This window comes from Spermophilus citellus, assembly GCF_964194105.1.
Source record: "Spermophilus citellus genome assembly, chromosome: 12".
Lineage (NCBI taxonomy): Eukaryota > Metazoa > Chordata > Mammalia > Rodentia > Sciuridae > Spermophilus > Spermophilus citellus.
Genome location: NC_138198.1, coordinates 15,139,293 through 15,153,203, shown reverse-complemented (window position 1 = coordinate 15,153,203; position 13,911 = coordinate 15,139,293). Strand labels below are relative to the sequence as shown.

Here is a 13,911-nt window from a genome sequence, read left to right as displayed (position 1 = left end):
GAACATTGCATTCTTATGTTTCCCCAGGAACTCTTAAAATAGTCAGAATGCCCTACCTTGAATTATACATTTCCTGTTAATCTAGAAAAGTAGCGTTGGCATTTCATTACCGAAGGCACCTAACTCATCTTTGTGGCACACCTCCACAGGTGCGGTGGAATGGGAAGACCGAGAAGACGAACCGGTCAAAAAGAAGTCTGATGGACCAGGTAACAGGCTAAAGACAGGCGTGTGCCGTGGGGAGTGTGGAAATGAGAGCTTCCCAGGAGTCACATATGGAAGGCTCCTGAAAAGTAATGCACCAGCTCTGTCTCGGGACCGCGGCTAAATAACCAGCGTCCCTCTTATCTCATCTCCACTGCAGCGGCTCCAGAAGCACCCCTGGCCTTTGTGCTGCCGGGTGGAATGCTGGGTTAGTGTCTGTTTGAAAAGTCCTCTGTGCAAGTGCCCAGGAGAGGGTTTTAGTGAACAAATCCCAGTGTCCCCTGGAAGCCATCAGATTAATGGCAGGAAGAGAACTGGCAATCAATCTTTATTGTCTTGCATAATCTTTTACATTTACTTTTTGGTTGATATATAATAATTGTGCATTTTCATGGGTGCAGGGTGATATCTAGCTACATGTCTACCATGTGTGCTGATGGAATTTGGGTGGTAACACATCCATCGCTGCAAACATTTGTCATTTCTTTGTGTTGGGAACATTCAAAATTCTTTTAGTTATTTTGAAATATTCAGTCCTTTATTGTTTGTAGAAGCACTGAAGGAAGGAATTAAGCGACAGGTGAGCAGATGTGGGAGTGGAAAGTGCTCTAGAAGCTGGGGTTCTGTGGCCCTACAGTAAAAGGGGAAAACAGGTCCCATGGAGCCACTTGCTAGAGATGCCACAGCACCAAGGGACAGGACCCTCATCTGCAAACTTCAGGCCCAGTCGAGGTACTGCTTGGGTTTTACCAAGCACGTGATTTGGAGACGTTTTCTCCAGGAAGGATGAGAAGCAAACAGGAGAACCAAAACAGTTCCCCAACAGCTTCTCCAGATTTGCGCACAGCCCCTCCCTGAGCTTCCCAGACTCCATCTGAGACTCCAGTTGGCACTAAGTGAGACTTGTAGAAGGCACCCTCACACCTTCATGGTCCTTCCCTGACACCCTCCTTTTCCAGATAACTGGATCCATGAAACCGGATATTCTGTTTTCCTGAAAGCTTTGTTTGCTAATAGTAACTGACCCATTAGATACCTATCTTGTTTTCCAGGCCCTTTTCCAAGACCTATAGCCATATCAACTGGTTCATCCCCCTCAAAAACTCTCGTTGCCACTTAACAGATAAGGAGACTGAGGTAGAGTGAGATGCACTAACTTCTCCAGGCCTATACGACCACAAAGGGCTAGGGCTCAATAGCTAGGAGTCTGGGTCCAGAGTCTGTGCTCTGAATGCCTCTGCCCTACCACCTCGGTGGTTAAATACAGGTAAAATTTAAACCCTAACTCTGCGTCAGTGACGGGGCGTCCCAGCGTGCATTGTTCACCTCTGAAGTGCCGCCATCTTACTTCTAACATCGGGTCCACATTGGGAGAAGAGTGAAGCAGTACAGTTCCTCTTCACCACTTCTAAGGAAATAATTGTGGTTAGGACAAAAAATAAGTCATCAGAAATATAAGGAGCTGCTCACTTGTGGGTCCTTCAACCTCCAGGGGCCACCTTCCCTCTCAAATCTACACTGAGCAACCCGAGGCTCTGTCCACACTGGTGTGGGTGACATGCTGGCTGGAGACGGTCCCTGGGAGGACAGGAAGTGGAGAGAACAGCCCAGGGGTTGATGTCCCTGGGCTCCAATGCCTTCTGTGGTGCAGTCGCTGCCTTCAGCCTCTGTGGCCACTGTTCTCCACCTGTGCATCTTGGCTCAGCCAAGCAGGCCTTCACTATCTGTGTCAGATTGTGATGTGGGATATGGTTGCAGAGGTTCAGGAGAGGCAGAGGTGGCAGGAAACACTTTCACAGGGACCGTGAGACATCACAATTCCGCCCTGCTGTTGCTCCGGTGCCTGGCTGACATGGGCAGCCCAGGGCCTTCTCTCCAGGTCTTTCTCCCAACTCCTTTCCCAGACCACCAACTGTCTTCCTGGGGTCCAGCCGGCACCTCCAAACCCCATCTGTTGCTGGATAAAAATGTTGAACTCTTCTTTGTCTCCAGCTGGCCCATCTGGACTTTGTCCAGAGGCCAGGAAGTTCACAGCTAAGCTGCCTGTGATGCTTCTCCTTTTGAAAAGAGCAAATCTTTGAGAGAAGTTATACTTTCCTCTTAGGCCACGTACTTCAGAAGTGGCTGTACTTTTTCTTTACAAATCCAACTCTGACTCACATTGTGGCCTTCGGAGCAGAGAGGGGTTAGTGGAGAGCAAGAATGGGTCATGGATGTCAGGCCTGCCCGCAGTGGGTCGGGCTCAGCAACCCTGCAGCCACGGGCTGAGGAGACCTGGTCTACCTGAGTGAGCAGGGCAGGCAGGTCACATGGTAGTGGGCCACACTCACTTTTCTTCTCTTGTTGGAATGTTTGTTCACGGTGCACGACATGCAGTTTCCATGTACATGGTGAGGTAGTGACTGTTCGAGCAAATCAGCCTGCCACACCTCCCGTGGTGACCCTGTGTGTGTGGAAAGGGCACCTCAAGTGGGCTGCGTAGCAGATTCCCAGAATACAATACGGCACCCTTAGCTGGTCCTCGTGGTACACCTCAGGCCTGTACAGTCCTTGATCCCTCCAAGCCAGTGACCTTCCACGTTGCTGCCGCCTGCAGCTGCACACGCTCCTTCCCCGCGCCTGCCCACCTCTGCTTCTGTGGGTTCCACCTGTGGGTCCTGTAGCATATGATTTTCTGCATCTGGCTTATTTTATTTGACATATGTCCTCAGTGTTCACCCGTGTTGTCACAATGACAGGATTTCCTTCTTCTCTGAGGCTGATGAAGATTCCAAAAGGCGAGGTCGCCACTATGCTACCTCCTCTGCCTTCCACGATGTCAGGGAGCTCAGGCTTAACCCTCTGTGGACCTGGGCAGCTGTCCACAACCTGAGCTCAGGGAAGTCAGCTCAGCTCCCACATTGCAGCTCTCCAGCCCCCTGGTCCTGGACAAGGACAAAGACCCAAGGACATGGGGAACCTCAGGGCTTCTGCCGACAGGGGATGAGTGACACCTTTGCAGAAGCCATAGTTAGCACAATACAGTGTGAGCATGATGGAGACCCAGGGATGGCACAGACTCACTCTGTGCACTGAGCTGTCTAGTGACAGTTCTGCTGTGGTCTAACTGCAAGGCACGTGCAGTGAGAAGAGTCAGTGGTGAAGAACAGGAGAAAACCAGAAGGCCCTCCAAAGCCCTGAGGAGCTGGACAGACTATCAGTCCAGAACCAATGACAGAGTCATCTTTAAATGCAGTCTCTACCTTAGTAAACCTGTTAGGGTCAGCCCTCCATGTATGACGGTTCCTTTTCTCACAGATTCAACCAACTGCAGATCAGAAAGATTCAGGAAACAACTGCATCCACACTGAACATGTACAGACATTCTTCCTTGTCCTTATTTCCTAAAAAAAAAAAAACCCAGTATGACAATTGCTTACCTGGCAATTGCATTGCATCAGATATCATGTCATCTACAGATGACTGAGAGCATACAGGAGGATGTGTGCAAACGCTGCACCCTTTTGACTTGAACACTGTACAATCTGTTGTTCACAGGGTCCTAGAACAATCTCCTTTTTTTTGCGGGACAACTGCAGTTGAACCCATTTTGACTGATATTTGGTCAAACATTACAAATTCCACCCTCCTTTGGCCTTGTTTTGGCCCCTACGTGTGTAAGTCCCCACATGGCCTTCTGGCTATAGGCGTCCTCCATGTCACATTGAAGATCAGGGGCCCCACTGCTTTCCAGGGTGCAGGGCAGACACCAGGCCTGGCTCCAGTTAAACCCCCACTGTGCCACAGGACAGCACGGTAGCCATGGTGTTCTGTTCCCTTGCAATCTTGTGTTTCTTCCTCCAGATAATATCATCAAGAGGATATTCAACATCTTGAAGTTCACCTGGGTGCTGTTCCTGGCAACGGTGGACAGCTTCACCACCTGGCTCAACTCCATCTCTAGGGAACACATTGACATATCCACCGTCCTGAGGATCGAGAGGTGCATGCTGACCAGGGAGATCAAGAAGGTACCCTGTGGGCACAATCCCTCTGCTTCTTCCACACTGAAAGGGCTTTCAAATTCAACACACAGGTTATGTCACCCGATTCTAAGTGCTGGGGACCAGGAGTGTTTCAGATGCCCAGTTTTTCTGGATTTGGGAACGTTGGTGTATACACAATGACATGCCTTGTGCATGGGGACCCAAGTCTACTCATGAAAGGCGTTTATATTCCACACACACCTGAAGCTCATTCCGTGCCATGTCTTTGTGAGTGCACACACATTTTTAATTGCAGAGCACCTGAGGGCAGGTATGGAGTTTGCCTCCTGTGGCAACATGTCTGCACTCAGAGCTTCTAATTTTTGAGCATTTCAGATTTCAGACTGGTGATTCTCAATCTGTATCTAAAACTCTAAATAAGACAAAATCCTTTCTTTCCAGGCAGTCATTACATAAATTCTTGGTTTTCTGTATTTAAATCTATTCCCTGCTCAGGATTAAAATAGTCAAACACCACATGCACCTTCAAAAATGGCTAGCCTATTTGTTCTGTATCTTTCCCTTACCATAGTTTACATGCCTATAGACTTTGCAGTGCCCTATGTAGAATTATAGTTTTAGTATGGGAAGTTTGATCCAAAACTTCTTCTAGAAAAACTATCATATTGTGCAGAGAAATAAAATATACAGTAGTCATGTAGGTATGTCCATTTCTGGAAGAGTTAATAAGATTTAGCAAAGCTATGTACATATTATAGGGGTTTCTTGTTTAGAATTCCTAGTACTACTGAGTGGCATGAGTGACCCTACATGAGGTGACACAATCCCAACCTGCCTACATCACGTTAGTCCATATTCCAGGTTGGCCTGTGTTCTGAGAGTCGTCTGTGCTGAGAAATGGCAGGTGGCTCATGGGCAGGTGCTTCCGTAAGAACTGAGGCCTGTCTCCTGTCTGCAGGGCAACGTCCCGACGCGGGAGAGCATCCACATGTACTATCAGAACCACATCATGAACCTGTCCAGGGAGTCGGGACTGGACACACTGGACGAGCGGCCTGGAGCAGCCCCGGGGGCCCAGACAGCCCACAGGATGGATAGCTTAGATTCCCATGACAGTATCTCCAGGTATTTCACTTTCTGAACAATGCATTTGCTTTTGGTCAATGTGATGAGGTAGACGTCATCAAATATGAGAAATGAATGAATGAATGAGGTGGAAGTTAATAAAAAATTTGCATGGTGTCCCAAACCCTGCCGGTGATCTCTATCCACAGAGCTATGTCGGAAGAACTGTCCTCACCTGACCACACCAGATAAAAACAGATATCAATCACAAAGGATAAGAAACACTCGTGTGTTTTATAGGAATGGTATCGAGATTTCCAAGCCAGAGGTGAACAAGATTGGTCCTTCCCAACCCCCAAATTATGGTTTATGCCAGGGACTGCATCTCTGCTGCCTCTCAGAATGACCATTGCACAAGAGTGTCTTCTATACTGGGGTTTTCTACCTTCTGTTGCTATCCTGGATATTTCCTTTCAGAATTGTTACTTTAAGGCTTAGAATAAAAATTCCAGAAATGATCCTGGTAGCTTCCACCATCCCTGAGTGCTAGGAGTGCTTGCATTGTTCCACACAGGATTGGCAGGTGATCCAGGGCCAACAGTGGCTGTGCAGTACATGTCCGCCACGGGCCACCACTGGACACTGCTCCTGGGTGGCCTCATGCTATCTTTTTAGATCCTGCAAGATGCGTGCTGATGTCATCTCTATTTTACAAGGTTCAGTTAAGGGCAGGCTGAGAGACTCACTCAGCCATGTAGCTGGAAACTTAATGATAAAGCAGACCCAGGATCCAAGCCGTGTGGTTCAGCCCTGAGCCCAGCTCTGAGCTGCAGTGCTGTGCTGTCGGCTTGCTTCTCCCTGCATCCCAGGCCAGTGTGTGACTCCTCTAGGAGCCTGGGGACTCTGTACCCAGGTGTTGGGTTGCTTCTGAGGAGTGTGCCACACTGGCCCCTGAGTCCCAGCAGGAGTCTCTGTCCTAGGAGGAAAAACAGCATCACCTAGGTGATTCACTAGCCCAGTGAGTCCATCTTGTGGTCATTTCCTAGGTCAGGAACAGAACCACTGAGGACATGTGTGGATTAATTATTCTCCTTACACATGCCATAGCACCTCTCCTAGGCTGGGCTCAGTTCTGGGACACAACCATAAAGAAAGGGCCATCTCCTAAGTGGATCAACCGAGCCTAAGGCAAGGCCACAGCTTCCTGCTCTGCTGGTGTGGAGCAGCAGGGAGCCTGCCCTCTGCCTCTGACATCCAGCTCTGGACTGGGCTGGCCACACTGTACCACGGTGGGGCCTGAGGCAGGGAGAAGTCCTGGTCCTTTACAAATACTGACTGAGTTTCCAGATAAGTAGGTGCAGGGAAGTGAGATGGTTGATCAATACCAAACTCAAATGGGATCCAGAAATTAAAATTGCCACCTAAGTGGGCAGAGGTGGTTAAATTTCTTTTGTTTTTGTTTTTTTAATTTGATGTGCTTTTTTGAACTTTGGCTAATTTACTGTTTTTGAGCCTCTACACTGGCCTGGTCTGCTACACAATAATTATCTATTGATCCAGATATATGTATTGGAATGGAAAGATAGATATGTGTGTGTGTGTGTGTGTGTGTGTGTGTGTGTGTGTGTGTTAAAAACTCAAGTGTAGAATAGTATTATGTTGAGATCTCATTTTAATGTTAAAACTATATATCCATACATATATTGATTTAAATGTAATATTTTACAGATAAAACTGCATAGATATAATCCCTTCCTGTCCTCTCAAAATAGATACTGATTCTTTTGAAGTCCTTCCAGGGATAAACAAATGAGATCGTATTTCTCCTTTAATTTGGGAATAATCTTTGATTCTTTGTATGTTGCAAAGTCACAGATATTTCAGCTCTTAAGTGTTCTTGTGAGAAGAAACAACGTTAAGGACAGAAACCTCTCAAGGTTTCAAGGTCAAACTGTTTCCTAATTGAGATCCTGTCTAGGAATTTTTTAATTCCTAGAAAAAAAAATAGTTAAGAGAAATGTGTCCCAGGATCCAGACTGTCTTGGTGCTCTTCCTTCCCGAGCGCATGCACATTTCCCACCACTCCTTTCTGGACCCATTAGTAATGCCAGAGTCCCCTGGGGAGAACATTGTGCAGCGCTGCCATTAGCAAGGAGGGAGAGGGCCTGTGCCTTCTGGAGCTAAGACTAAAGGGGGGCTGTAGTCTTAGAAAAGACATCAGAAGATGGGCTTTGCTAAGACCAAAGTCATTATTTTGTAGTTTATTGTTATTTTTTTGCAAACCAAAATAACTGTTCTATTTGGAAGCTGCCAACCTTAATTTGTTCTTATAGCAAGAAGTCTCTTTACATCTTTAGATGGGTGTCATTAAATGGATTGTTCTCTCTTTCATTCATTTTAAGCCAAAATGTAAAACCTGTCTTTACCCCATTTTCCTGTGCACTCATGGGTTCCAGTTTATCTCGTGGTAGCTCTTCCATGAACAAGAAGATTGGCAGGGGGGCCACCAGGGAAGAGTGTGTGCTAAGCATGCTGGAGGCCCCGGGTTTGATCCCAGCTCTAGAACAGTAATAAGAATAGGCCACAGGTGCAGGTGTCAGGGGGGTGGGGAGGCGAGGCCTGTCCCTGGCAAGCTGGCCACTGGCCCATGCTCCCCTCCTGGTGATAGCACCCAAAGAAGGTGAACCGGGATCCCCACGTCCCCAAGCCCACACATTTTAGAAAACCTACTCATGACCAGTGACATCTCAAATAGTTAAGGTAATTATGAAGGAAATACTGAGATTCTCTAGATGTGCATTTCCCAAATTATATTACTTTCATTCATTCATTTTTTCATTCATTATTTCTCAGCACTTATAAATGCTACCACCTCCACTTTGTACAGTGCCCCTCCGCACATGGGAAATGTGGACTGGGTTTGGTACTATATTTGAAAAATTGAAAATTTTATTTTCATTTTTGGAATTTCAAAACAAAAAAGTCACAGAAAGCTCTGATTAACTTAACTGAAAGTCATGTCCATGCCCACCTGGAATTACTTCTTCCCACTTAGTGAAGAAGGTAACTGTAGGCATGCAGTTCTATGATCTGAATATTACACCTTGCATCATTTCTTCAAGAAAACATGCTTTCCCCTGGTGTGACTTACAGTGTGTACTCATCTGCCTTTTTATTCCTTGGCCTCCCCTCTTGCCTTGTTCCGTAAGACTATTCACCCACACCTCTAAGTTCAGCCATGACGGGGAGATGCATGGAGTAGCTCTCTGTGCCCGTCATCACATCATTACCATGACTAGCAGCATGAACCGTTTTGGGGACTTCGTGAGCCACATGATCTCCAAAAGGGGAGAATTCCCACAAATACAGATTTTTTCCATAAGATATTTAAGGGTTTCATAGGCTTCCTAAATCTCATACATGGGCCTAGCTGGAGAATTACTGCTTCACAACCAAATTCTGAATCAAATAAACCAAAAAGAATACTAGAAAGCAAACTGAAAATAAATCTTCCATAAAATAATCATATGTCATTGCTATGCATAACAATATGCAATATGTCCAATTAAGTCATTAAATATTATAAATCAAAAAACATGGGAGGAAAAAAAATAAGAAAAAGGAAGTCTGGTTATAATTAAATCAAGTACACCCAAGATCACAAATATAAAACTATACAGATGATCAGATATAGTGAGTCAGGAGATATTTAAATTCATTGATTGCTGTTTAACAAACAGTATCAAAATATTTCCCAGGTTCTGAAATAATTGATTGATACAGAATCTGCTAGAAAACCACAACCGTCCCCATTAGTTTTTAATGTACTTTGACTTTGATTTTCAGCCTAAAGAAAGGGAAGGAGAGAAAGGCCATTTTCCGGCATCAGCAGACTTGCCCTGTCGCACTGTCTGAGCCACACTCCCAGTCTCTACCTCAGCAGCCTTGAAACCTGCAAATAGTAACTGGTCCACTCCACGCCAAATCCCCAGGAGGCTCTGCTGGGCAGGCGGTGACCTCCCCAGGAGGGGTCCTCCTGTGGAGACTGGTGCTCAGGCCCTGGCCTCGCCCTGTCAGTGTGGCCCTTCCACCTCCAAGGCTCCTGCTCTGATGTCCTATTTTCAATGTGCGCACACAGTAGGTGGCCAGCGTGAAGCCTCACTGAGGAGTTCACATTTCCTTGGCTGGAGCCTCATGGTTTTCTTCCAATCCAGATGTAAAACCACAAGCTGGACTCTGAACAGCTGACTTGTCAGATCGGGTACCGCCCACCTTCTCAGAGCTAAAGCATTGCCTTAAATCCCTGCAAGTCACGTTAACAACATTCTGACAAGCGTCCCCCAGTATGCAGGGGACAGCATCATCTGAAACCCCCCGGGAGCCTGCTGTGTGCCTGCAGTGGAGGCCCTGCTTTGCCCTGCCCAGTGCTGTCCCGTTGGGCACCAGGGATGAGTGTAGCAGTGACTTCCACCCAGGCCCAGGCATGATCCAGAATAAAAACTAGGCAAAACAAATCATTAACAGACAAAATGGACCTGGCGTTGCTGGAACACTTTTGTTGGTTTCTTTGTAGCATTTGATTTTATTTTGATGTTGGTTGGTGTCCAGGTGGATATAAAGCCAACATCTCTTACACCCAAGGCGTTTAGTTTGGCTGAACTGAATGTCACTCAGAAAACAGGGTGGAAAATTCAGTTGGTTATGTCGTTCCTGAGCTTCTCTTTCTCATTTTGGAGACTGCATTGTTTTAAAAAAAATAAGAATCTTCTATGCAAATTGTATGAGCAGTTATTTCTACTCATGCAATGAGATTAATCAATCCTCTCAAAGAACTCAGGATAACGATTCCAAATAAAATATATTTTCTTTGATTTTAAGAACAACTCCATTTGCCAAGTTTTCATTATGAAAATTATGCTCTTTGAAAGAACTGTTGGGACTTGTCTTTGTTCCGTTTCCCTGTCCCACCAGAGAGTGCCCCTGGGACTTCCTCACCACCAACGTGTTTTTAACTGGGGTCTCCTGTGATTCGTGTCTGCCAGGCAGGTCCTCCCTGCCTGGGTGGTTGGTGCTGGTGTCCGTGTGGTCACTGCATGGCCGTGCGTGGGCCAGTGAGCCAGGTGGACCTGGAGCACACTGGCGTGTTAACTCTGTGTTTCTGTGACTGTTTGCGCTGCTAGCTGCTACACTGAAGCCACCATGCTGTTCTCAAGGCAGTCCACCCTTGATGATTTAGACGGACCAGACGCTGTTCCTAAAACGAGCGAGCGCGCTCGGCCTAGGCTCCGTAAAATGCTCAGCATGGACATGTCCTCCTCGTCAGCTGACAGTGGCAGTTTAGCATCCAGGTGCTCACCTCGTGCATGCTTCCTCCTGGTCTGTCACCTCCCCCGTGCGTGGCCCCGAGTCTTCGGATGCACCTCGTCTTTCTTTTAAGAACTTGCATGTCTGACAGAGCATGGCCCCGGCCCTCAGAGGCATCCTGGTCCCAGGACAGCTTTCCATGATGCTCATTGCTCCCTAGTTTTTGTCTGTTAGGAATTTCTTAACGTTCCTGATTGCCAACATTATCTTGCATTTTTTAAGCATTTCACACTTTCCATTTCCAAAGACATAATCATATTCCCTACATTCGATTTATAGCTTTTATATATGGTCCTCATGGAGTAGGAAGAAAACATTTTTCTCATGATTAAAAAAAATACATAGAGCAGGAAAAAATATGAAAACTCTGGGATCTATGGTCATTTTAAGTTGATACAGAATAAATCTGTTTTATTTGCATAACTAACATAAAAGTCAGAATACATCTTACCATTGGCTTTGGGAAAGAATGTGATTATGCTGTAAAATATATCACCTTTGTAGATTATAATTTGTTTTATTTGGAAAAAAATACTCCTGGCTTGTTTCATCACTAAGTCTTGCCCTTAAAATAATAATCACTGAGGAATGAAATTATCTGCATGCACCCAGAACTCCTTCTTTGAAATGCCTTAAGTGGTCGGCAGGGAGGTCAGCCACTGTTTGTTTATCCTGAGATGAACATAACCCAGTTCAAAATGAACTTCACCCTGACAGCTTGCAGGGCAAATCAGAGAGGCACCACCTTTTGCTGCAGCCCTGTATCTTGACAGTGCAGCAGGGAGCAGGGCCTGGCGTTGACAGCAATGCCTTCCTGCTTGAGACGTCTCTGCAGATGCAAGTTCTGTGGGTCTTCCGGTCCCTTGAGTCCTGGAGTGCAACTCAGCCCCTCGGGCCCAGACATGACCCCAGACCACTGTGCTTCCACTGGCTTACAGTCACACTGCAAATGAGACCTGGGTGAGGGGTCAATGTCATGGCCTTCCTAGGAGGCTGTATCTAACTGAGGTAAGTCTTAGCAAAAATCCTGGTGGGCCTGACAGTCCAGGAACCTTCTACCTGATGCGGTCCTTTAAGGCCAGAGCCCTGGGGGCCTGAACACCTGAGCAGACTTTGGGGTTCTTGGGTCACAGGATGCCAGGAAGGGCTGTGCCAGGGCCATTCGTCACTCGTGGACACGTCTAAACAGATAGTCTTTGCATTTGAGCTCCTCAGCGTTGGAGGAAGCAGCCTGCCCTCGCGTGGCGGTCAGTTAGGGTACGTCTCTAGAGCAGGAAGGAGCACATCCTCCAGGCTCCAAATATCCAGACAAGTGCAGCCCCTCTGGCAGCTGCCCGTGTCGGGGAAGGCAGTCATGGAAGGCGTGCCACTCACGTGGTGCGTGTGGCTGCTCTCCTTCCATTTCTAACCCCCCTGCACACACCTACAGGGAGTTAGGGGAGAAGGATCTAAGAGGAAAGTGCAGGGCAGCAAAAGGAGGGACTGTTGCTGTGACTAGAGTAGCTTCTTAAAAGGAGAGGAGAGGAGGAGCTGGTAGGAGAAGGAAGCTGGGGTGCTGGAGGGAGAGCAGGAGCACGCCCTGGGCACAGCAGACAGCTGGGAGGGAGCTCACTGTGGCAAGAGAAAATGGCCGACGTCAGAACAGGAGCTCAGTGAGAAAGGGCTGTGGGCTGCAGGCTGGTGGAAGTGTAGTCGAATGAGCTACGCACTGATAAGAGAAAGGCACAGGAGCGGGAAACGAGGAGGAAAAGCCAATATCAGAGAAGGGTGACTTTTTTTAGTTGAGCCAATATTTATCAAGTCATCGCCCTTGGATCTGGGTGGGTCCCTTTCGTAGGACTGAGTAGAACACATCTTGGTCCAAACCCACACAACAAAACCGGCATGGCTTCTCCTCCCCACACACTCTTCTGCTCGTCTTCAAAGATGCTGATGGTAGGTGTGCCGAGCAGTCTTGATTTGGAAGTATGCACCAGAGCTTGTGCCTCTGATTCTCCATGCTGTTTCAGAACCTGTGCGTAGGTGGGTTTTGCTCCTTGAGGGCCGTGTGACGTGCATCTGCTTCTGAACGACGTGTGTGCCCACACCCTCCTTGGCATCCAGAGACCCCTGTGCATCGGATCAGGAGCCAGGGTCCTGGGGAAGTGAGCAGGGGGAATCAGGGAGGTGGGGTCTGAGCTGCTCACATGCCTTGATGCTTTTGCTTGGGCATTCTGAGGTGTCTTGAGCACGTGGAGAGATCCTGAGGGGGGGGGCGGTGCTCAGGCAGGGTTCTGCGCCCATCCCCTGTCTCCTGACAGTGAGCCCACGCAGTGCACCATGCTATACTCACGCCAGGGGACCACAGAAACCATAGAGGAAGTGGAGGCCGAGGCAGAGGAGGAGGTGGTAGGCCCTGTGCCCGAGCTCGAGCTCCAGCTTGGGGACACCCAGGAGGAGGAGGAAGAAGAGGAGGAGGAAGCTGAGTGTGATCTGGGCCCCCAGGAGGCCGGCCTCACTCCCGAGGAGGAGGAATGTCCACAGTTCTCCACCGATGAGGGTGACGTGGAGGCCCCGCCCTCCTACAGCAAAGCTGTGAGCTTCGAGCACCTGTCCTTCGGCTCACAGGATGACTCTGGGGGCAAGAACCACATGATGGTCAGCCCTGATGACAGCCGCACCGACAAGCTGGAGTCCAGCATCCTGCCGCCCCTGACCCATGAGCTGACGGCCAGCGAGCTGCTGCTGAACAAGTAAGGGCAGCCCAGGCCCAGGCCAGCTCCACACCTGCTTAGCTGGGTGTGGAGGAAAGTTCTCCTAGACCCGAGAGCCAGTGCACATGCCAGGACCCCTGCACTTCATCCTCCACAAACACCTCCCAGAGACGTTCCCCGCTGTGGAAAGCCTACTGCAGGCTGAGCATCCCTCGCCAATCCAGCATGCTCTGAAATCGAGAACTTCTGAGCACTGACATGACGTGGGAAGTGCTTGATTTCATGCCATGAAACTTTGTTTCATGCACAGAAATTATTTAAAATATTGTACAAAATTACCTGCAGGCTATATGGATAAGACATTATATGATACAGAAGTAAATTTCATATTTAGAATTGGGTTCCAACTTTACAATATCTCATTTTGTATGCAGATATTCCAAAATCTGAAAAAAAACTCAAAATCCAAAACATTTCCAATCCTGAGTTTTTTAAATACAGGATACTCAATCTATGTTAGGTTTTCTCCAAACAAACTATAGGCCCCAGGAAGCTGGGTGGGGGGCGCTGCAGGAAGGATCCTGTTCAATGAACTTAAG

The 13,911-nt window shown here is 47.8% G+C and overlaps 1 protein-coding gene across 4 annotated transcripts in view; it reads left to right on the top strand.

The window, feature by feature from the left end:
* Positions 1 to 13,911, top strand: part of PIEZO2 (piezo type mechanosensitive ion channel component 2) — a 345,423-nt gene that overhangs the window by 303,844 nt on the left and 27,668 nt on the right. For 3 of the 4 annotated variants that reach the window (XM_081263438.1, XM_081263439.1, XM_081263437.1), the window contains 5 exons: positions 150 to 209; positions 4,048 to 4,214; positions 5,149 to 5,315; positions 10,436 to 10,603; positions 12,920 to 13,351. In XM_081263438.1, coding sequence (XP_081119564.1) covers positions 150 to 209; positions 4,048 to 4,214; positions 5,149 to 5,315; positions 10,436 to 10,603; positions 12,920 to 13,351 — 994 coding nt within the window. The remainder of the gene's footprint in view (positions 1 to 149; positions 210 to 4,047; positions 4,215 to 5,148; positions 5,316 to 10,435; positions 10,604 to 12,919; positions 13,352 to 13,911) is intronic. The other variant, XM_081263440.1, reaches the window with a different exon arrangement.